General features: G+C 49.9%; 6 protein-coding genes across 6 annotated transcripts; 2 read left to right on the top strand and 4 right to left on the bottom strand.

Annotated features, from left to right (window-relative positions):
- Positions 1-4137: 4137 nt before the first annotated feature.
- Positions 4138-5615, top strand: CLUP02_05750 (FMN-dependent dehydrogenase; the record flags this gene model as incomplete). Its single annotated transcript, XM_049284756.1, has 3 exons — positions 4138-4169; positions 4301-4617; positions 4678-5615. 3 exons carry the CDS (start codon positions 4138-4140, stop codon positions 5613-5615), a joined length of 1287 nt encoding a protein of 428 aa, XP_049141899.1.
- A 1144-nt stretch (positions 5616-6759) lies between these two features.
- On the top strand, positions 6760-7938 carry CLUP02_05751 (uncharacterized protein; the record flags this gene model as incomplete). The annotated part of the gene is made up of 4 exons (XM_049284757.1): positions 6760-6875; positions 6929-7073; positions 7199-7726; positions 7795-7938. 4 exons carry the CDS (start codon positions 6760-6762, stop codon positions 7936-7938), a joined length of 933 nt encoding a protein of 310 aa, XP_049141900.1.
- Positions 7939-9039: 1101 nt separating this feature from the next.
- CLUP02_05752 (GDSL-like Lipase/Acylhydrolase) lies at positions 9040-10433 on the bottom strand (the record flags this gene model as incomplete). The annotated part of the gene is made up of 2 exons (XM_049284758.1): positions 9040-10191; positions 10266-10433. The coding sequence occupies 2 exons, from the start codon at positions 10431-10433 to the stop codon at positions 9040-9042; spliced, it is 1320 nt and encodes a 439-aa protein (XP_049141901.1).
- A 948-nt stretch (positions 10434-11381) lies between these two features.
- Positions 11382-12020, bottom strand: CLUP02_05753 (uncharacterized protein; the record flags this gene model as incomplete). The annotated part of the gene is made up of 1 exon (XM_049284759.1): positions 11382-12020. One exon carries the CDS (start codon positions 12018-12020, stop codon positions 11382-11384), a length of 639 nt encoding a protein of 212 aa, XP_049141902.1.
- Positions 12021-12650: 630 nt separating this feature from the next.
- On the bottom strand, positions 12651-13488 carry CLUP02_05754 (uncharacterized protein; the record flags this gene model as incomplete). Its single annotated transcript, XM_049284760.1, has 6 exons — positions 12651-12783; positions 12834-12924; positions 13073-13085; positions 13220-13252; positions 13321-13362; positions 13426-13488. The coding sequence occupies 6 exons, from the start codon at positions 13486-13488 to the stop codon at positions 12651-12653; spliced, it is 375 nt and encodes a 124-aa protein (XP_049141903.1).
- A 3293-nt stretch (positions 13489-16781) lies between these two features.
- Positions 16782-22213, bottom strand: CLUP02_05755 (patatin-like phospholipase; the record flags this gene model as incomplete). Its single annotated transcript, XM_049284761.1, has 16 exons — positions 16782-17504; positions 17560-18376; positions 18446-18576; positions 18712-18787; positions 18856-18923; positions 18981-19299; positions 19362-19616; positions 19674-19704; positions 19763-19800; positions 19866-20032; positions 20103-20263; positions 20407-20426; positions 20471-21420; positions 21470-21817; positions 21890-22010; positions 22125-22213. 16 exons carry the CDS (start codon positions 22211-22213, stop codon positions 16782-16784), a joined length of 4314 nt encoding a protein of 1437 aa, XP_049141904.1.
- Between the last annotated feature and the right edge of the window lie 1123 nt (positions 22214-23336).

The following is a 23336-nucleotide window of genomic DNA, read 5'->3' on the forward strand; positions in this document are numbered from 1 at the left end:
TAAATAATAAAAGCTTATTATACGTATTTAAAGACTAAATATAATTTAGTTTAAGAGTTATAAACCTTTTATAACGGTACCTTATTTTACTTAACCGATTTTAAACTTATTATAAAAAGGTTTTGCGATATATAAAGTAAAGTTTATTTTAGTTAATAATATAAGCTTATTAGCGAACTTATATATAAAAATATTCTCTATTATACTTTTTAATATAGTAAGTAACCTCTAGTATATTAAAAAAGAACTTTTTTAATCGTTATTATATAATTATAAACTATTTTAGTATTTATTGTTATTAAAACTAATTTTATTAATAAAGTATTAATAATCCTATAACTATAATTATAAATCTTTTAAATTAGAGTTAAAAAAGGATATCTTTATTATTTAAGTATTATTAAAAAAATAATTCTTAAATACGAATTAATAGATCCTTAAAAAAGACCGTACGCTCTTCTTATTATAAGTCCTATTTTATAAGTTAATATTTAAAAGTTCGCTTTATAATTCTAATATTAAAAACTATAAAAATATATATATAGTGGTTTTTTTTCCGGCTTTATAGGTACAAAAGATCGACCTTAACGGGATTACGCTTTTAAGGGAAATTATACGATATAGTATACTTTTTAACTATATAATACGCGCAATATATCCTAAGCACGTGCTTAACGTAATATAGTAATTTTAATATAAAAACCGCTATTTAATTTAGGATAGGTAAGCTACCGCGGCAGCGCCGGCCAGAAAGGTTAATAACAAAGGTTAGCTATAATAATTAGCCGTAATAATCGGCCGCTATAGTCGGCCGTAATAATTAGAGGCGGCCCTTAACCATAGAGGTTCTAAACTTTAATAGCGACGTAGAGGTTTCTAAAGAAAGGGCTAAATAGGCTAATATCTACTACTTTTTAGAGCTCGTAAAGATTTTTTCTATCTTTATCGCTTCTAATATCGCCCAAAGCTACTCTCTATTTAAACTAAACAAATCTACTAAATAAATTTACTAAATAAATTTACTAAACAAATTTACTAAATAAACTTATTAATATATAAACTACTACTTAGATAGCTAGTTAAATAACTAGTTAAGAGGTTAGCTAGTTAAAATACTACTTCGATAAGAACCTAAAGATGCCCGTCGATAAGTCTGCCCCTCTCGGGCTGGGCGCCCTCTTTAGCTAGCTCGACGCTATAGCTATCGTAGCTAACGTAAGTACGCCTAAGAAGTAGCGAAGTACCTTTTAATAGTACGGAATTCGGCTAGGTAATATTATAAGTATTATAAATAGCCGGGCTAGTACGGATATTAAGATTTAGTATATTAACGCTAGCCTAGCTATAATAACTATAATAAACGGGCCGGAGGTATATAAAGTTAGGGTAATAAGCCGGCGCCTTAGATAGCTCCTATAGGACCCCCCGGGTAATAATAATACTTATATAAAAGAACAGATTATACTAGACCTAGCTACTTACGCGGGCTAGTACTAGGAGGTCCTGTGTGCGTTAGAGTGGGTAAAGCTCGCCCTATAAGCGGCTAGAACTTAGGAGGACTTTATGCGGCAAAAGGTTAGGAGCTGTTGATAAAAGGAAGATAACGGTCGAGTCGGTTAACTACTATTTTAATTAGTAGTTAGGTATAGAGCGTAATATACCCAGTTTTCCTTAATACGTAATACACGGTACGGCCCCGGCGGATTGCTCCGTCGGGGGGATAAAAATATATATAATAATTATATTATAAGTTTAATTACTCTTTAACTTTATAATAATTATCGTTCGATATAGTAAAAGATTAATACGTAGTCGTACTATTCTAAGAAAATAGTAATATATAAAATAAAAAACTAAAAAAGAAATTTTAAATAAGGGGTAAATATTTATATATAATTATAGTAATATATAGGGATATCCTTTTATTTATAAGGTTTTATAAGTATATATATAAAAATATAGATATTTATAAGGATCTATAATATTAAAAAGGATAGAAAAGTATATAATAATAATATATAATAAATAAAAGTTCTATAATTTTATTAAAAACGTTAAACTTTAAGAAGAGCCTTTATATAGTTAATTATAGCTTTTTATAAACTAAACTAGGCGTATATACTCTAGCTTATAATTAATAAGTACCCTACGACTCCGTAAGGGCCTTATTACCTAGGTATTAAGCCTAACCGTACTATATCCTAATATATACTTATATAAACTCCTATACTATACTATATAAGAATATCGAATTAATTACTCCTTACTTAGAGTTTATATAAGTTAGTAATACTCTTTATAATTTTATATATTATTATATATACCCTCTTCGTTATTTTTAGCTTACTTAGCTACTTATTTAAGGGCTTTTATTATTATATAGAGGTATATAATAAGGATAATACTTAGAGATTTAAATAGAGCGTTAATACGGACTTTATTATAACTTTTATAATTATAACTATACTTAACGACCTTAATAAGCGTATCACGAGCTAATATAAACCGTTAGTAAATTATAAATAAATATAAAGTAGTATAAGGTAATATATAAGTAATAATAAGAGGCATAATAAGTATATACTTATATATAATAAATATATAGTTATAACTAAAGTAGCCCTTATTTATAAAAGTAACGTAATTAATAAAAATACTTTTATTAGCCTTATAATAAATATATAACTCGGTACTAGTCTTAGTATTATTATATATAGTTATTTAAATAGTATCGGTAGCTTAAGTACGAGTTATAGTAATATCTAAGGGTATATAACGGCTATTCTTAATAATCTTAGGGTTAAGCTTAATTTAATACTGGGGCTAAATTATACGAGTTAGTATAGTAATATTAAATAGTATAGGGTAGTATATACTAACCTATATAATACTAAGGTTATAGATTTAATAAAAAGTTTTTAAAAAAGAAAATAAAGAGCTTATAAATAATATAAGAATTTGTATAATAAAAAAGCTATTATATAGAAGTATATATATTAATAAAGAGGTAAGAGGTTATTTTATAAAATATAAGGTCGTTAAGGTACTACGTAAGTTAGTATATAAGGATTATTAAGAGCTATATACCCTTAATATAAGCCAGAACGCTATATTAAGTACTTATTATAAGTATTATATAGTATATACGATTATTAAAAAAGGGAGTATCTTATACGAAATTATTAATATATATACGTAAATAGTTAATATTAAAGAAAAAAGTAAATAAAAAGAATTAAATTATAAATAGGTATATACGCGTAATTATATTTATAATTGCGCGTATATTAGCTTAAGAAGAAGTATAATTACTAATTAGTAAAAATTATACTAGTAATTATATATAAAATTGCCTAATTATACTTAATTAATATTTCTAATTAGTAAATTGCGAATATTATATTTATAATTACGTATATAATTAGGTAATAATAATAAAAATAAAATAGAAAAGGGTATAAAATATAATAAGGTAAAATATAGTTATTAATAAGTAACTATAGGGGCGTAGGCGGATTACTTACTTTATTTAAAGAATATTAGGTTAGTTAAGAGGAAAGGGAAATTAATTAATAATAAAAATTAGTAGGGAGGATATACCCCCTAGCTACTTTATTTTTACTAAGTAGTATAACTGCCCTTACGTAATTACTACTACTTATAGTTATAAGTAATTCCTTATAATAATATACGGGATTTATTATAATATTTATTTATATATATAAAAAAGTCGCGCTATTAATACTTAAAATTTACGGTGGCCGTAGGTTTATTAAAAAGAACGGTTTTAGCGGAGTGCCTCTTGTAGTCTGCCGTAGTATCTTTCTATCTAGTTGCTCCTGTCATTCTCATTACCTTTCGTACACAGCTGCTTTCTGACCGACATCTATATTCTTAGAGACCAGGAATACTGTTCATCTGCCTCTAAATTGCTTGCAGATAATTCTATTTGGTGATCTTGAGACGATTAGTTTGGTGGTTGCTTTGCAGCTGCCGTGTTGCCGATTACATGAACGCCCCAACGGACAACGCTCACTTCCTATTGTTACCATGACGAGTAACATGGGAGCTTCGTGCCGAGGCTCCCAGCCGGGGAGCTTACGGATCTGACACTCTTCCGAGTATTTCAAGACGCCAATGCCACCCCCGCAATCCCTCGATCTCCCCAAGTTCATCTCTAGAGTTGTTGAGATAATACGATACACGACTGTCAATGAGAATACAATTACAATTTTACCGCGACGGACACTGTCTATAATATCTAAACAGATTTTCTAGATTTCTTTTAAATCTTTACGAGCCCTTCCCTTCTCACAATGGCAGACTCAGGCGATGGCGATGAACGGACCCCTTACTCGGCCTACGCCGTCAGCATCTATCAAAACGGCATTATGGCAGGCCAATTGCCAATCGTAACGACGGATCCCAACGGCCTACAGGCCCAGGCCAAGAAGGCCATGGGCCCAGAGTCCTTCAACTACGTCTTCGGAGGCGCTGGCGAGCTATCGACTATGGACGCGAACCGTCTAGCCTTTCGCCAGTGGAAGATTGTGCCTCGCTTCCTGAGACCTAGCAATCCTCGGGATTTGAGAACAGAGTTATTTGGCGTGACTTATGGTACGTTGCGGATGCCAACCCAATTTTGAAATGAGACATTGCTCTAAGACAACAGCTTAGAGTCTCCCCTTTTGATGGCCCCTATCGGGGTTCAGAGCATCTTCCATGAGGACAAGGAGACGGGTCTGGCAGCCGCCTGCGCCGAGTTGCAAGTGCCGTACACGTTAAGCACGGCGGCGACCTCGACCATTGAGGAGGTCGCCAAAGTTTGTGGCGACCAGCACCGCTGGTTCCAGTTATACTGGCCCATGGATGATGACATTACGGGGTCGATTCTCAGACGCGCCAGGGCCAACGGGTACAAGGTCCTCGTCGTGACTCTCGACACCGTGACTTTGGCTTGGCGGCCGGCCGATCTCGACCAGGCATATCTGCCCTTCATCACAGGTACGGGCAACTCGGTCGGCTTCAGCGATCCCGTCTTCCGCAAGAAGTTTTCCGAGCAGAACGACGGCGACCAGGTAGAGGACAACATCATCAGCGCCTCGCGGTACTGGATCAGCCAGGCCTTCCCCGGCGATCACCATTCTTGGAAGGATCTGGCGCTCCTGAAGAAGAACTGGGACGGGCCCATCGTTCTTAAGGGCGTGCTGAGCGTCGAGGACGCCAAGCTCGCCGTGGAGCACGGCATGTCGGGCATCATCGTCAGTAACCACGGCGGCCGACAGCTCGACGGCGGGGTCGCCTCGCTCGAGGTGCTCCCGGAGATTGTTGAAGCCGTGGGCGACAAGCTCACGGTTATGTTCGATTCCGGGATCCGAACTGGGGCGGACATTGTCAAGGCGATCGCTCTGGGGGCTAAGGCCGTCTTCGTTGGCAGACCTGCCATCTATGGCCTGGGCATTGCGGGTAAAGAGGGCGCGAAGGCTGTCATTGCTGGGCTGCTTGCTGATCTGGACTTGACAATGGGACTCTCCGGCTTCAAGAGTCTCTCCGAGCTCAAACTTTCCATCCTTCGGCAGGTTCGGTACGGTGGGGACATGAAAGCCAACCTGTAGTATTACCGATTGTGTTCGCCCTCGAGATGTAGGGTCTAGCAGGACGGCAAGCCGTTGTGCCGAGAGTTCTGTGTTGTCGCTTTCGCAATCAAGCTGAAGGAATACAAGCTTATTTTCTTTTCGGAAAAATAGTGTCGATCGTAGCCCCATTCCCTTGGTCTCATCACACCTTCTCCGCGGGCCTTATTGAGATTTGACCCAGCGTGGAGTCGTGGACTAACAAGCAATAAGCATATTGCGGGCCATATTTTCCCCCGCACCCTAGGTACCAGTCCCGGAATGCTCGCCATCCGGGCGTGCTTGCAGCTCGGGAACGAGGAGAGCCACCGAGCTAACGTTCGGCTCCTGTCGACTGTCTTGGGCCGAGACAGGCCAAGACTATCAGATCGCAAGTGCCAATGTCCAGCGCGTCAAAACATGCCATTGAGGTCTTTGCTATTCATTCCTCACGTGGTTTGGAATCCTTCTCGCTGCAATTCGACCAACCCAGGCCTTTCTCTACCTAGCGAGAAGTCCTTCCTCTCAGCGCGCTAAGATCAAATGCAGCCGGGCTGGACTAACACTGAGCTGTTCTTCGCAAGTCAATTACAGTCGATTGTTGGGCCTTCCGGGTATCCCACCTCACAGCCACGACAAGGCTGCTGCTGGTGCCCGCCTGCAAAAGAGTTCACAGGCCTTTGCCGCACTTCTTCTCTTCCATGACGAGATCATCATCTCCTTCTGGGGAATGTTTGTGATCTTCCGAGGTGCTACCACGGGCTAGCGCGCATTCGTTCCAGTTTATCCTTTCCAATAGCTCCATGGGAAATGGCCCATCCGAGGGAGCGGGATTTAGAGTGCAGTAAGCATATTCTTGCGGGAAGCCGGTTTGTCTCTGAGTAATCTCGTTGCAAAAGAGTCTCATCACAAGGCGTCATGTTGTTGACAAGATGGGGTGATCATTTAGGGGTATCTGATATATAAGACGGCAGCAGGGCGGGCGATGTAAGAGAGATGAAGGAAGAAGCCACAGTAGATACAACCATCTCACCAACAGTCCTTCCTTACCAAAACTAACCAACCCTTTCTCGTGAATCTATTATACATAAGCACATAATCACTCAATACCCCTCCTACAATCTCAATCTAATACAGTCCTATCACAATGCGTACCTCATCCATCATCCTCGCGGCCGCGTCCGCCGCCTCCGTCCTGGGCGCTCCCCTCGAGAAGAAGGCCAACTACGACCCCCTCCCCGGTGGTGATATCACCATCTTGAAGTAAGTCACAGGAGTACCAAGTTTTGAATCCAGATCTAACAAAGGTTTGATAGCTATGCTCTTACCCTCGAGTACCTCGAGCGCAAGTTCTACGAGGAGGGCTTGAAGAACTACACCGAGGCCGACTTCTGCAAGTACGCCGGTGAGGTCGGCGAGAAGTTCTACAAGAACCTCAAGACCATCTACGAGGACGAGAAGGTAAGGCTCCATCCCTAACACACTACACAACACCCAAAAGGGTAGTCCCTAAACCAAAAACCCCCGTCGACTTGGAACGCTGGCCATAACCACCCCCAAACTAACAATCCTCCCCAAAACACCAGACCCACGTCGACTTCCTCAAGGGTGCCCTCGGCACCTCCGCCATCCCCGAGCCTACCTTTGACTTCCCCGTCGACGACGCCGACTCCTTCCTCGCCCTCGCCTCCGTCCTCGAGGGCGTCGGCGTGTCCGCCTACCTCGGCGCCGCCGCCGTCATCGCAGACAAGACCTACGTCCCCGTCGCCGGCTCCATCCTGACCGTCGAGGCCCGCCACTCCTCCTACATCCGCGCCGCCCTCCGCCAGAAGCCCTTCCCCACCCCCTTCGACACCCCTCTCGACTTCAACCAGGTCTACTCCCTCGCCGCCCAGTTCGTCACCGGCTTCGCGCCCGGCACGCCCGCCCTGCCCTTCAAGGCCTTCCCCAAGTTGACCGTCTCCCCCACGCCCAGCTCCCACGGCGCTCTGTTCGAGGGTGCTTACAAGGCTGCTGTCGATGCGCAGACTGTCCCCGCCGGAGCTACCGTTTACGCTGTCTTCTACTCCGGACTTGACACCTACTACGCCGAGGTTGCCGTCAGCGGCAACGACGTAAGTGCCAGCCTCTCTGACACTGTCTCTAAATGTATGAATTTTGTGCTAACCATGTCTTCCTGCAGTACATCGTCGAGCAGCTCCCCGAGGGTCCCGCTGGCCAGGTGTACTGCGTTCTCAGCACCGCTAACGGCAACAGCACCAAGGTCTCTGACGAGAACACTGTTGCCGGTGTCGCCATCCTCGAGATTGAGGAGGCCGACTGGTAAACAAATTACTGTCCTTGTACCCAAAAAATTGGTTCGTGACAAAACGGTTGCATGAAGCAGTCTAGAGCACCCTTGATGAATATCTGATATCGAATACGGCTTTTATTATTATCTTAAATCTTCTTTGTACATATTGGAAAATTAGCTCGAACTGCGGAAACCGCTCTGATAATTAATGCAATATTGTAACTCAACTTGTCTCTGGAGTCTTTGTTTTGATATGGAGTGATAAAACCACGTTTCAGGTATGACGGGGCATCTCTAGCAAAATTGGTGGTCCTGTCCATGCTGTGGAGGTCGTGAGTTGACTTCATACTTATGAGTGATAGTAAAGTGTACCCAAGGTAGAAATGGTACATAGGTCAATCGAACTAGATCGTTTCCCCCAACTTACCCAAAAGTTGGAAACCTGTCCATACCCAGAGACTGTCACAAAAAGAAGAAGGCACATCCTCGTACCTCCTTCCCCCAACAGTAAACTTCAGCTCACCTGATCCCTGACCTTCCCGTCACTTGGACAGACACCCCTATGGTAGGTATGTAACCCGTCCCAACCTCGTTTTCCGTCACCAACACCGCAGCGCCCGTCTAGGCCGGCGTGGTCAGGTCAAGCTGTGTGCGAGGTGGTCGAGTGATGAAGTTAAAACAAATGCTTCCATGAAGTCAGAGTTCGGGTCGACTGAGGGGCGTGAGATATATGGTCAGTTACCCACCCCCCCCCCCCCCCCCTTTCTTCTTCACTCCTTCTACTGATTGCTGGGTATTTGAAATTTACTCTTTAGTGGCGGAGGTGTTGATGGATGCATTCGGAATGAAGATTCTCCTTCCGAGACTCATATTTTTTTACTGATTCTACAGCCCTTGCTACCCGTGATAGGAAGGCCTCTCTTGGGCAAGCTACAAGTACGTGTTTTATCACCAGCCAATTACGCATGCGACCCAATCATCAAGTTGCACGTACACAGCCAACCGTCTGACGAATCCTCCTCGGCAAACCTGACTTTTGCTTCTACATTTGGATTCGCTTATATATGGTCTCTATCTGACTCACTTACATCACCTCATCTCACCACCGAGCAGTCAGACCACGATATTCCTCCCCTAATTCATCCCAGAAACCCCGTTCTTGAACTTCTCAAAAATAGAGAGATCAATCCCAGCAGCCATGGCCTCATACCCGGCCGGGTTCAAATGCAAATGATCCCCCGTATCATACTCGGCCCTCAACTTCTCCGGCGCCGCGGGGTCCCTCACAACCGCGTCAAAGTCAATCACGGCATCGTACCGCCCGCTGCTCCGAATCCACTCATTCACCCTCTGCCGCGCCGCCTCCCTCGTCGGGTCAGAGTAAGGCTGCCCGTCGCCCGTGAGCGGCGTGATGGTCGCACCAAACACCGCGATGCCGAACCGGTGAAGCCGCGTGACCATCTGGTCATACGCCGCCACGAGCCGGTCGCCCACGGCCTCCTGCGCGGCGGTGGTGTTGGTCGCGGTGCCAATGTCGTTGACGCCGATGAAGACGATGGCGTACTTGATACCCGACTGCGCGATGACGTCCCTGTCGATGCGGCCTAGACCGTTGGGACCCAGGCCGTCGGCCAGGACTCGGTTGCCGCCCGCGGCCTCGTTGACGATGGCGATGGCGCTGGTGGATGACTCGTTCTGCATGCGCGCGAGGAGGCGGTCGGGCCAGCGGTTGTTCGCGTTGGTCGTCGAGCCGCGCCCGTCGCTGATGGAGTCGCCCACGATGGCGACGGCTGAGGCGCCCTTGGGAAGCCAGCCCTCGAGGGCGCTGATGAGGTACCAGTGATCCGTCGTCGTCGCGGTGGCGTTGCCGGCGGTGGTAGCGAGGTCCTGGTCCGCGACGTGGTTCCCGCTCTTGAGGAAGGACGTGGTGCGGCTGCCCGGGTGGCCGGTGATGCTGTTGGTCGTCTGGCCGTCGGCGAGATAGATCGTGATGGAGACGATGGACTGCGCCTCGACGGCGAGGTCGATCGGATCCGAGAAGACGACGGCGCCGTTGGGCACGACGAAGCCGCCGCTGCCCGAGAAGGTGACGACTAGGAGGGAGTCGGCGTCGACGCCGCTCGTGCCGGCTGTGTTGTTCGCCGTCCGGGCGATGGTTACGGCCGTGATGGGGAGGTCTGAGCCGCCAAAGGCGTTGCTGATTTGCAGGCGGAGAGTCGAGGTCGCGAGAGAGACTTTGACGGTTTGGCGGAGGGTCGCGTCGTGGAAGACTCGGCCTGTCTCGTTCTGGGCGGGAGAATTAGGGGGACGGTCCTGATAAAAGCCATTGCGCTGTGAGGACGAGGAGAAAGAAAACTCACAAATGGCGCTGGGGGTAAGTTAGCCGGCTCGACCAGCTGAGGCATTGTTCCCCAGACGGTGACCCATTCCCTCTCATCTCCTCGCGCAGGATGCTGAGGGCGTGCTTCTGCCAGAGGGGAGAGGAAGAGCAAGGCGGCGAAGGCCGTCTTGAGGGAGGCGATCATCATCGTGGTGAGCTACAGAGAAACGAGTGCTGGCTGCCAGATCCACTGCTCCTAGGCCCGAATCAAAAAGGGGGCCATCGTGAGCTTTATAAAGGGTACTCGAACACGGAATTCGGTGCTTTCATTAAGTCGCCTGCCCCTCAATATGACATGGTTCTCCAATTGGGAATTTCCATTGCAACGTTGGCTATGTGGGCATCCGGCAACGCGGAACCTGATGAACGCTGGATAATGGCAAGAAATGGGTTCAACCCGGTTGAAGTTCAGGCTAAATTGAAAATGCCGTGGGGAAAATTGGGGATCCGAGTTGAAAGTGGGTGCTGCGGGAGATGAGACTGAGCAGTTCGTCCCATGCGATGCGACGCCGTCTCTCCACGTCCCGCACTGGAGCCGGGTCCGCTGCCTTCCCCGCATGGGTACACTCCATCGGTACTGCCATGGCCTGGGGAAGATCTTGGGGTCGGTGACGACCTGGGTAGGTGGGGAGGGGTTTAGGTTAATGAGACTTTGGTCACGGGAGATAATGCAACGATGACGAGGATGGGAGCGTAGATCAATGATTGGCATTCCAATTGTACACCCAATGTGCATCTGTGTACAAGAAGAGGGGCGAGCGGCTCAAGTCCTCCAGAAAAAACGACCGTGGTTCATCCAAACAATTCCGACGTCAAATCGACCAAACGCTAAACGAACAAGTAGCGAGCGACATTGAACAACATCCATCGACCAAAGATTCAATCATCAAAGAGAAGTGCCGAGCCATGTTGATGGCGAATGAGAGAAGGAACCGAAGTAAAGCCAAGATCGACCGTTTGCCATCTCTTCCATTGCCCCGACTTCCTCAAGGCCTCGGCATGGCACGAGGATAGGGGAGAACGGAAGGGAATCTGAAAATGCAAGGTATTTGGCAAGCCGTAACGGACAAGAAGGAAAGCTGAACAGACCAGCACACTAGATGTCCAAGTGAAGTGCCGCGGGGGCAGGACCGGCAGCAACATCGGCCCAGTCACCGGCGCAAGTGATGAAAGCTTCGGAAGAATGGTTGGCCATGCCATACTCGTTCTCAAAGCTATCTGTAGCTCTGCTCACACGCGAGTGCGAGATGTGGACCTTCATGCTGTCTTTGGACGAGCTGTCCTTGATGTCGAAGCCACCAGGGCACGGCTGACCCCAAAGCCACTGATAGGTGCTTACGTTCCCAAGGGGTAACTGCGTATCAAGGAGGTTCATGTTGTCCATGGTCAAGGCGGAACCAGGGACGATTGGGGCTGTAGCCATCGCTATAGTAGCGAGCGAGTTGAGGACAGTGTCTTCAGAGCCGGTTGTCTCCGAGGAAGTCCTGGAGGCAGTGACCTCGTGATGAGAGATCATGTCGAAGCCCCCATCGACTTCAACATCCGAGGTGTATGTTGGTTCGGAGCCTGACATATTGCGGGCCACTCGACGGTCAGCGATGGATGAGGAAGGCTCGTTGGAGACCTTGTACTGCGGGCTACGATGTTCTGAGTAGTTGCCCACAGCAGGATGGCGCAGAGTGGTGTTATGGGACTCGGGATGTGAGTGCTTGGTGTCTTCTTGGTGTGCCATCATGATGATATTGGGAAGGGCGAAGAGGAAGAGAGGTGTCGTGTGTGTATGAGCTCAGCGATCAAGCGACGTAAGCTGGTGGTGGATGGACCGAACGACACTGTTACAGAGACGACGTCAGACTTTGTCAAGTGGCCAAGTGCAGAAGACAAGCGTTGCTCACCACAGGTCCGGCGGGACTGGAATAGGCCCTGAAATGGCACAGCAGAGAAGAGGAGAAGAGAAGTGATGATGTTCGACTGGTCAGTGTCCAGCGACGAGAAGGGCCTTTCGCTACTTTCGTTCTCAGAAGTAGCGTGCCGTCCGTTTTTCCAGGATAGCAGAGGACAAGATCTCTTGCAACTGAAGTCCAAGAACAAGAAGATAGGTTACAAAGTTGGTGTACAAACTGATTTGTTATACTGGGGAAGGAACGGGAGAAGGGTAGGAAAGTTGGTGGGCGAAGTGAGAGAGATTTATACCAGAAAGCGTCTGACTGGTGACTGGGGATGGTTAGTTGTGACCCGTCGGGCTTTGGGTAGTGTGGACGTCGATGGACGGAGAGAACGAATCGGCCAGTCTTTTCCCTCCTTTTTTTCCCCATTCCCTTTTTTTCTCTCTCTTACTCCCCCTCGGACCCTTCAGTCACTCATCTCAGGTACATCGATCCCAGCGCCACTTAGCTGCGCCGACGGTGCAGCTCGCTGCATGATGCTGCAGCGGCATGTAGGCGTGGAAGCCGGGTAGGGTGAGGAAGCGAGGTGAATGGGAGTTTGACGGGGGATTTCTTTAGGTTACCTTAGACGAGTAAACGTTTGGAGTTGGGGGCGGCTGGACCTCCCAGCAACCAAGAAGACTGGGAAGGGTGGTAGGAAGTGGTAGGGTGGGAGGAGAGGAAGAGGAAGAGGATCGGAGTCGGACTGATGCACTGCAATGGGAGGTGTGGGGTAGTCTACTGCTGTGAGGTACTTTTTGAATCAAAACTACCTTATCCGTACCGTCTGAAGAAACAGCGTAAGGTACGGCTATACTTGGAAACTTCGGACTTTTTCTTTCCCTCTTTTTTGGCAACTTACTGCCCCAGTCTTTCTCGATTTGCGTGGGTTGTCACCTGACGTCCATCAATTGCGTACTGAGGTACTGGCAACTGCATGCTATATGCGCCTACCTAATTTCCTCCCCGGGCAAAGTAGAAAAAAACGTATCTGTGCATGTTTCCCGACTCGAAGGAAGTCAAATTTGGCCTCAGGCTTGGGCTACCGCTGGCGCCATGGCGTTATTGCTGCGCATGCCAATGCCATCCCAAGTCTACCTTACGCAACACCTGCTCTGACACATTGAACTTGTCTCCTCCTTCTACCTTACCCTGTTCATGAGCTTTTTTGCTCGCCTCGTTTTTCGCATTTGGCTAGTAGCCCGAGAACAGTACCTCAACATCTATACCAGCTCTTGTTTTCGCGCTTTGACGCCCGCATTTTCGGAGCAGATACATGTTGATGTTTGTCGTCGCGTTCTAGCTTCTTTCGAGACCGACCATTGAGTTACCCCGCGTAGTTGCTGGGACTGGGCTCGTCGTGAGACATGACAGATGACATCCCTGGCCGCCGTCAACATCAAACCTCGACATGGTTCTTGCTCTCGCGGTCCAGAATCACAATGGACCATCTGAGCGATGCAAAACGGGAAACCCAACGAACCGTTGTCAACCCGTCCGCCCTGTTCTCGAATCCGGCTTAGACGCAAGCCACACGATGTGCAAGTATACCTACGGACACGGATACCTACTCTCTTACACAAACGTCTTCAACGCCTCTTGAGTCTTTCACGGGAATCAATGCCAAGCCCCGCCAGCTCGCTGCTGGTGATTTATCCCGAGGCGATGTCGCAAGCAACCTGGCTTGCCTGGAAACAAGCATAATGTGCCTCCCCCACCTTGAACTAATAATGCTTTGCAGCGCACTGCCCACGCTGGGTCTGCTACCAGTGGTCAATTGGCTTGCACCATCTCGCCGCAGTGGCCATGTGCTCTCGAAAGATCGTCAAAATGACGGTCATGTAGCTAAGCTTTCTCACCGAAGAGATGAGCCATGCCTCCCATGCGGAAGGAAATCGGACAACATCAAGAGCATCCCGTCCTTTTGGTCACTCACAAGCCAGTCCCGAGCATGGCACCATCAACTTTTCGGTGCAAGGGACGCGCGAATCGATACGTTCCCTTTCGACAATCTCCCGCCGCTGTGTCACACAGCCCGCCGGCCATCTGCAACATGATTGCACACGACGTTGCCCTACAGCCTGTCGTTTGGACCATTATCCAATTCCATCTTCAAATCACATAGGCACGCACGCCATTACCTTCCGCCGGCTTCAAGGCCAGATAGGAGCTCCCCGGTCCAATCACTCGCTCTCAACGAGTACAAGATTACCGAGCAAGATCGTAACGGCATTGCCTAAGCTTGTTGGTGTGGCGCGGTTACTCGCGGCCTGGGATTCCCCAGATGCTCGGGCCAGCAGCGTCATTGGATCGACACCGAAACTCTGTTTAGCGAAGCAGTGACATCTTTGTTCCGCGCGGAATCTGCCCCTGAGGTGCTCTTGGGTACGTGCCGGCGGCCAGCCAGCCGATTTAGGACCTCTCATGTCCCGCGACGACTTATCAGGCCATCCGAGTAACCTATCTTCGTCGGAACTTGGGCTGTGACTCAACTCTGCACCTGGCTCCGATTTCTTGGCGCTCTGCCATCTGATGTCTTGCAGTCTGGCTGTCACCGCACAGGGCCCGACGTCGGGCATGGACTCCGATCAGCATCCTGCCAACATACTGGTCCTGCATTGCATCAGCAGCAGTGCCAGCACACACAATGGCAACCTTTCAGCTGTCTTTGATGGATGTACCTCTAAAGAGACAAGGTCCGTCGACGTCACGACACTAAACCCGAGCGCCAGACGTTTGCGCCGGCCTGTATCAGCAGTATCCGGGCAGCCAACCATTGTGCTGAATATTTCCCCCGTTCCCCGCAGTCGGTCTTGCCGGCAGCGTGCCTATGGGGAGCAGGACCGGTGCAGGAAGAGCATGCAAGCTTACACACCACGAACCACACGAAAAGCCAGGCTATATCAGTCTGCTATATGCACAATAGCACCCAAGGCCCAAGGGAGTATTGTTGAGTAAACAGGAGCCCCCGAGAGAAGCACGGGGCCCATCGCCGGCCGCTACAGGAAAGAGATCTTCGAGGTGCCCCTTCTCACATGACGGCAAAGAGGCCGGGCAGCACCGAACGGCAGCTTTGAGACGCCGAGCCACAATTCTCGGGCGCGAGTCCTGGATTCTGTCCCGTTTAGCGATTTGTAAAGCAGGACACATGCAGGACTCCTGAGGGAGTCCTATACGTTGCAACACTGTATTTGGCGTTTGGGCGACCACCTTGTCGGCTTGTCCAGCTGCTCTCAAAGTGACGCCTCCAGAGACGGGGCAACGTGTCTGACCCGGCCCCTTGAATTCGATATGCTTTCAAGCAGCCCGGAATACTTCCCCGAACTCCTTGGCATGCAACGATAGCCACGGCGGCATGAGGGTTGAGGAACGTCGATCGTCAACCACCAACCAGCCCCCTGCGAAGAGCCAACGCCCTGCTCGAGAAGGAGGAGGTCCACGCACTATCTGCGTTCCTGTGACCTCTGCGCGAAATATTTTCATATCCTTGCTGCCTGTCTCGAGAGCTGTGGTGCCGATTCATCCAGGGAAAACGGCGCCAAGAACGTTAGGATCCCCGAATCTGTTACTACTGCCCATCGCCGCCAGCCCTGCCACCAATCCTAGCGTTGGTTTTCATGTGCCCCATCCACGACCTTCGAGAAGACTTCTAGCGTGCCGGTCTCTTCTGCGCCGGACCCTTGCCGGCCAGGGCCCGCCCAAGACATGCAGCAGGCTGTCACTTACTTCCTCCTTCACTGGCCATCCTGCCACCCCTTGATCCCAATTGCTCACGCTCTCGTACCTGTATCTGCTTGCTGACCCTATGGTGTGTGGCCGTGGCATGCATGACGACTTGTACGGGGAACCTCCGCCTAGCCATCCGGACCATTGGCAAGGCTCACAAGCGTCCAAGGGGGACAACTGCGACTCTGATGAGGGATAAACGAGCATGCAAACACCTGCATGGCGAGGGCGCGCGGCAAGGCGTTCACGGTCCCGCTCCCTGCTCATGCTTGTTGCTTTTTCATGTAGGTTCATCAGGTGCACACCCGTCGGTCTCCAGATTTGGCATCATGTAGTTAGGGTATGGATATAGCAACAAGAAAAAAAAGGCTCTCGTGAATCTGGGTCATCAGACTCGTCACTGGACGCGTCTCTTCGTCATACAAAGCTATGAACACCTATCGCTCCTCCCCTCATCCCGGCCGAGCTGAACCTCCTGCGTCTCCTACACCTTGCGGCGCCCACCTCCGACGTCTGACCGACAGCCCAAAGAGGCAAGCTTCGAGAACATCTTGCCCTCGATCACTACCGATGCGCATTCCGCATGCCCTCGACAACACCGTATCGTTTGTCGAAGCTTGCACGTCCGCCCCACCACGGCCAACCAGAACATGCTTGTATCTGTACATAAGCCCGCCCCCAACTGCAAAACGCCTTGCGCAGAGAGGGTAAGCTTGCGTGCGTCTTCACTCAACGTGGGCGTTGCATGCTCCAGGATCATATCGGATTATTCAAATCGTAGCTGTAGCCCCCTTGTCATTTCCTGTGACCAGCCGCGATCCACACTCTGCCTGCGGGCGACGCTGTCAATGTGCGGCCCCGAGACTGCTAGCTCTCCGTTCCTTGCTATTATTGTCCATCGATGCCGCCGCCGCCGTTGAGCCCTTTCTCCTGAGCCCGCCCGCCTTCAACCTTCGGACGGTTTGATAGGACCTATCTAGCTCGTTTTCAACCGCGCAACGGATGCGAAGCGCGGCAACGGCAGGCCACACGCTCCGCTCCCCTCTCGATATCCAATAGTCCAGCGTTTCTCTAGTCGGCGTCTCGAGCAGGCGCACAAAGTCGCCAGCGGTCACTTCTGGGACTAACGTCATGGACGCGCCTGGCACTTGTTCGTCGACGAGGAAGCGCCGGATGCCTGCTGGAAGGAGGCGTAACGTGTCCAGCTGGCGCAGCCGGTGCCTGAGCTCTAGCCCAACCATACGAGCTAGGAATGCTGTAATGGACGTTGTGCTATTACGCGTCTCCATGAGGGATGGGCCATGCATATCGCTCTGCAAGAACGGAATAAGGTAAGGCCGAGCCTGGCTGACGATGAAGTGGTTTACGTTGAACAGCTCGGCAATCCTCAAAAGGGGTGACTCGCGGTCCGAATAAGATACGTGAGTCCAGTGGTGGAAGTCGATTGTGTTTGCGGGTGCCCATGGTACGATGTTGCCATGGGCATCTTTGCAGAGAACCGTGGTTTCCCGGTGACCATACAATGTTGCAGTGGAAGCATTCGAGGCGACCGCGGCAGTCCAGATAAGCTTGTATATGTCAGTATGCTGCCGCTTCCTTTTGAAGAACAGAATAAGTACTCACCACGTTGGGTGCTGTCAGGTAGTTGAGCAGCGTTGGAACACCGCCTTGATCGGCGGTTGCAACGGTGATATTCAACACCCTCTTGCTCCGATTATACGCTTCCTCGAAAGTTAGGTCACCCACGTTGGCTCGCACGCAGTCCTCTAGCACTTTGACGTCAAGGAAATAGCCTTCTCGAGTGAATCTCTTTAGCCTCCGCAAAAGAGTATTCCATCTCGTTGCGTAGGACTGCTCCTTTTGTGGGCCCTTTTCAGACTTGGATTTCCCAGAAAAAGCAGACAGGTCGATACCCTCTCCCTTGAGGACGTTGGGGAGCTCCTCTTCGGTGTGAATGGCCACCAATGCGGCAATGAGAGCGCCCGTCGCGGTTCCGGTGATGATCCGCGGCAGGAGACCTCGAAGAAATAACGCCTTCACGACACCAAGATGACATACTCCGAATATGGCACCGCCTTGCAGGACGAGCGTACTCCTACCGAAAGCCTGCCTTGTATCATGGATAAAATCCAGCTTCATCTGGTTTGTCAGTCCGACAGGTGCTCCATAAGGATCAGACCCAGGCGTCGTCGGCAAGTGGGTGATATCCTCGACCGCTTCAGCAATCTGCGTAATGTATTCCTCTATTAGATACTTGGTGCCAGCGAAGGACCGGTTGTAAAGCGTCGGGGCAGTGATGTTGCCCAAGTTGCGAATCAGGCCGGAACGAAGGAGGTTGACCAGTTGGTTCAGGTTCCCATCTTCTCTCGCGGTGATGAGGGAGTTGAGGCGCTCGTTGATTAGGCGGTAATCGTAGTACTTGGACGTTGGATTATTCCTCCTGTTGATAAAGCCTTTTAGCATGTGTTTGTGAGACACTAACACGATTTGGATGGGGGTCTTTTCTCACCACAAGTCCAGTCCAAGCAGGTTATCTAGATGCAGGGCCGCCTCTTCCCAGTCTTCGAAGGCTTCGGCATGGCGAAGTAGTTCGAGCCATAGTTCGATGGGGGTCTTGCGTGTGTACCAATCGCGGAGTTTCTGTTGATGGGCGCATTCGAGGTCAGCCGCAGCACATGCTAATCAAGCTAAGGTATCCGTTGCGAACAAGCTCGTGTCAAACGAGCAGAGCAAGTGCAACGGATACCCTGGGGAGAACTACAAGACCATACGTACCCGTTGCCAGAATTGCGTCACATCTACGGCCACTTGCCAGAGCGCAACGACTACTCCCATGGTTGCGCGACGGCGACTGTGGTGGTGAAGACCATGCAGGATCCCAAGCTGGCGGGGGGAAGCAATGCTGATGAGGATAGTGACGAGTGATATTGGGTGTTCATGGCAATTATGGCATTATGGGCGGGTGGCGTGAGGCGAGCGTCGTGTCTCTGATCAGGATGGTGCTTGCATTCCAGTTCCTAGGGAGAGGGCTGGACGGGTAAGACAGGTTGGGAGGATGGGTTGTAGATCAAGCAGAAGGATAGATATACAGAGATAAAGAGAGAGTGAGAGAAGGACGGTGAGTTTGCGACGTCGAGCCTGGGTGTTGCGGGTGAGCTTTCGCAGATTCTGACAAGATTGATCGAGATCCAAGGGCCGTAGTAGTACCAAGTGGTAGAAGAAGAAGCGCGCGTGCGGTCGAACGAACGAGCGGGCGAGCGGATGGTGGACGCTAAGATGGAGAGGGAGAGGGATGCGAGAGTAAGGTAGAATCGTGTCTTCGAACGGCCCGGCGGCTGCGGGAGAGGAGGGACGATGAGTTGACTCGAAGCCCGTGAGTTCGTTCTATGCCAAATTGGAGAAGGAAAGGTACTTGTTGACTCGACCCGAACCACCGTGCCGATGACAGCCAGACAGCTGTGAGGTTTCGGTGCGGATAGGTAAGGTAGGTAGGCACGTAGGTCACAGGTGTCTGTGGTTTGGCTCGGCCCACGGCAATAAAAGGGTTACGGACATTACCTCTCTTATGTTTTGCGGCCTGCTGCACGGAGGGCAAGGTAGCAGGCAGGGTCCGGATCTGCCGCCGAATTCCCACAGCAACTTCCATTTGCAATGTTTCCCTTTTGGTGCTGCCGGATGATCTGGGGCAGGCTGCAGCAGCTTCCTTCCCCTCATCCCCCCAGGATTATCTCCTCCACAGTGAGTGGTTGCTGTATTTGCCCAGTGTAACTGTGGGATAATGTCATGGTTCATGTTGACCACGAGACCCCAAAGGTACCCCACACACCTGCGCTGCCGCTGCTTCCCGAGCTGCTGTACATAAAGCTGGGGGTGGGCAGGCAAGCTCTGTCAGCTCCTTGGCTAGGTATGCGTGCCGCCCGCCCCAGTACCCCAATGCCTCATCCCTGGCGGAGAGCTTCGACATGTGATAATGGCTTGCAATTTGGCAGTGCAAGGGAGCTGGGCATGCTCCACGGCCCTTCACGTCATCCGCCCGAGGTAATTGTATTTCGGGTGAGCACCGAGAGATGTTCACATTTTCGAGAAAAAAAAAATCCTATCAGAGCAGGTTGCAGGCTGTAGAGTCCGCTAAATCATTGAGCCACAGTAAATGACGGATGTGCCACTTGCGCAGCTCCCAACAAAGTCAAATTGGCTACCAACGGTCCGGTCTGAGAGCCATGACAAAGATTTAGCTCAAACGCTGCACGTGTCGTGCCACTTGTTCGCGCAAGTCTCAGTACAGCCAACACTCGGAGGACAATTGTCACGAAGCGACTCTCATGTACTGATTAGGTTCATTCGGGATATCGAGACACATTGAAAACGATCATCTTCCGCACGGCAAGTATAAATTTGGATGTAGTAATAGTAGTCGCCGCTCTCGGCGCGCAGCTTGCATAGAGGAAAATGCCGTGGTATAGTACAAACTTTGATCCTCTCCACCGAGCCTGAATCTGCAGTCAAGCATATTTTCTCGTTCTCAACGCCTCACTCCGAATCGTCATCGTCGACAACGTGACGGCGCCTTCCTCTGCCACTTGGCTCCATGTTGTCATCATCATCTCCATCAGCGTCTTCGTCATCCGAAACCCGACGCTTCTTGGATCGTGGTGCCTCGTCAAGGAGCTCCTCATCGTCATCGTCATGTTCAACCTCGCTGACCTCGTCATCACTAGCCACGATGAAGTCGTCCTCCATGTCGTATTCGTCTTCTCTGCGGGCGCCAGAAGGCAGATCATCGTCAGAGTCATACTCGGGACGTCTTCTTTTTTGCTTCGGCGCGCCAGGCATGCCTCTCTTGCGCGAACCACCGCCACGTCGTCCACCCTCAAGGTCGCCAATGGAGAGGCCTCCACTGCGACCGAATCCGCCGCGGGTAGCATCCATACGTGCGGTCTGAGTCTCGCGACGTCTTTGCATCTTCATGCGCTCTTTCTCAGCCTGCTCCGCTTGCCTCTTGCGCAGCTCGGGATCCTGAATGGTGTTGATGATCATGTCCTTCTCCTGAGGCTTTTGCGATATCGACGCCATGCGCTCGGCGAGTGCAGCGAGCGCATCGTCCGCCACTTCCTTTCCGGGCCGTACAATGTATTGATCGGTGACATGCCCAACAAACATGAGGAAGTTGCTGGTCAACTCCGCCGCAGCAGCATAGTAGTGTCCATCCTGAAGCTCAGAGTATGGTTCGTTAGGTCCGGGGGCTAGTGCCTTGGTAGAGACTTCAAAATGTTCGTCTCCGACCGTCATAGTCACAGAACCGTCGCTCCATCTGTGAATCATGGTGTTGCTCTGCAGCTTGTTTCCTTGTCGTCGAACGCGGATGTCGGCCTTGGGTACGTCGGCTTTCGCGTTTTCAATATCGTGCTCGGTAGGCTCGAAAGTCTCGGGATCGTAGATCGTGGGAATGATCTTCATGAACTTGGGGACGCGTAGAGACCGTAACTGGGAATTGTTAGGGCACGTTAGGTGCATCGAACTTCCCGTGACTTACTCTCTGGTCTTTCGACTTGGGAGTGCGATGACGTTGCATTTCAACGGCCTCGATGACCTTTGTCTCATAATCGGTCGGCAAAGGGGCCTCGTCATCTCTACCGTAGCCATCACCCTCATCACGGTCGGATGCGTCTTCGCGTACGCTACCGGCGCGACTTCTGTCTTCCTGAAGATCGTCTGCTGGCTCGTCGCCGAAGAGGTCCTCCTCCTCATCCTCGGGAAGCTCGTTCAATTCTTCGGAATCCGACATGATGGCGTTGATTCGTGCGATAGGCGATGTAGTGTGTTCGGTATTGGAAATTTGGCGGCCAATTGAGCGTGTGTGGTTGACACAGAGGTAGGTGACCTAGCTTCTTTCCTCTTGCGCGCGGAAGAAGATGCAGCGTGAGGCTTGAAAGATCCCTGTCCAATTTCTGACCCACCTGGAGGTCAGTTCAAGCCTGAGTGAGGCTGAAGCACCGCCACACGTGCTTGAAGCCACTTTGTACGTGTAAAACTGCCGAGCGGGGACTTCGGCACATGCTCCAGCTACAGTGGACCTTGTTCAGGGGACTCAGTGGAGGTAATTTGTAAGATCTCCAACTCGTCTTGTTTCTCCTATTATTGAGGAAATTGCAGAGTACAAGTTGTGCGACTGCTTTCTCAGGGCTCACCTCCCCAACCTCTTATGCGCCACACGAGGCTGAGAAACGTCCCTTCCAACGCCTCTAGCGTGAGCCCAATGGCGATGGAGCAAGACCATTCGGACCCAATTGCTGTGGGGATCGGGCCCGTGCACTCGCTTAATGTGACACTTCGAGTCTAGCGCTTCTTATGCCGCTACTCCTCGTGGATGCAGGAGCGAACGTAGTCTGAAGAAGCTCACCTTCAATCGCCCCTTTTCAGCTTAACCCTCTCTCCTTGCTCGATATCCGATCATTTTCGATTATCAAACGGACTGAACTCGAATCAGCAGAGCTGAAACTCGATAGTCCCAGCCTCTTAAGTCTTCCCAGGAGGTGCGCCGGTCGACCCAACTTTATAACCCCCTCCGATTCCCCCTCACCGCGGTACCTCCTCCTACCATGTCGAACCTCTTTTCAGGAATGTGAGTTGCCTTTCATTGTCCATTCTGTTCCTTTTCCATTTTGCGAATTGCTTCTTCTGCTCTCCCTTACCCCCACTGTTCTCTGCATGATGGAAAGACCGAGAACCCAGCGGGCGATCTACGGTGGCTGCACAGCAGACAGCTGTGAAGTTTGGTTCCTCGGCTAGTGCCGCGGCAGCCCATACTTTGGTACATGCAACACGGCCCGGCCATCACCCGCCGAGACATGGGGTGCATTATCACACATGAAGGCATTGCCAAAACATCCGAGATCAAGAGGCGAACCAGCCCTGGGGATTCAAGCAGCACAGTTGGGGAACTTCTGATGGCTACTTGTTCTTTTGATGAGGAGGGGCTATCGGATAACCTACCTCGGCTGTGTGTGACATTGCTGCCATGGCCAAATGCCAGGCTTGGGATCATCCATCACAGCAGAAACATGTGAGGCATCAGCGGAGACTGAATGCTCAGGTTACCTTCGGCCTCAGTATCATCCTTTGCCAATTTTTCAGCTCGGCTGCAGAATGCACCTTCAACTTCGAAAGGAAGAGAGAGACAGGTGGCAGCAAGGACCCAACCACGCTCGAAACCGCCAACATTGAGACAGCAAACACAGCACGCATGCAATGGAGACAAAGGAGGCTATAGCCATGAGATCTCGTCGACAACTGGAATGTCATGATTTTCTGTCGACATATCGTACCGAAGTCATTTGCCCAACAGTCAAGTGAGCTGAGCTGAGCTGGAAGCCGTTCAACGTACGCATGTTTTGTTTGAG

The sequence above is a fragment of the Colletotrichum lupini genome, chromosome 3 (genome assembly GCF_023278565.1).
Source record: "Colletotrichum lupini chromosome 3, complete sequence".
NCBI classification, from domain to species: Eukaryota; Fungi; Ascomycota; class Sordariomycetes; order Glomerellales; family Glomerellaceae; genus Colletotrichum; species Colletotrichum lupini.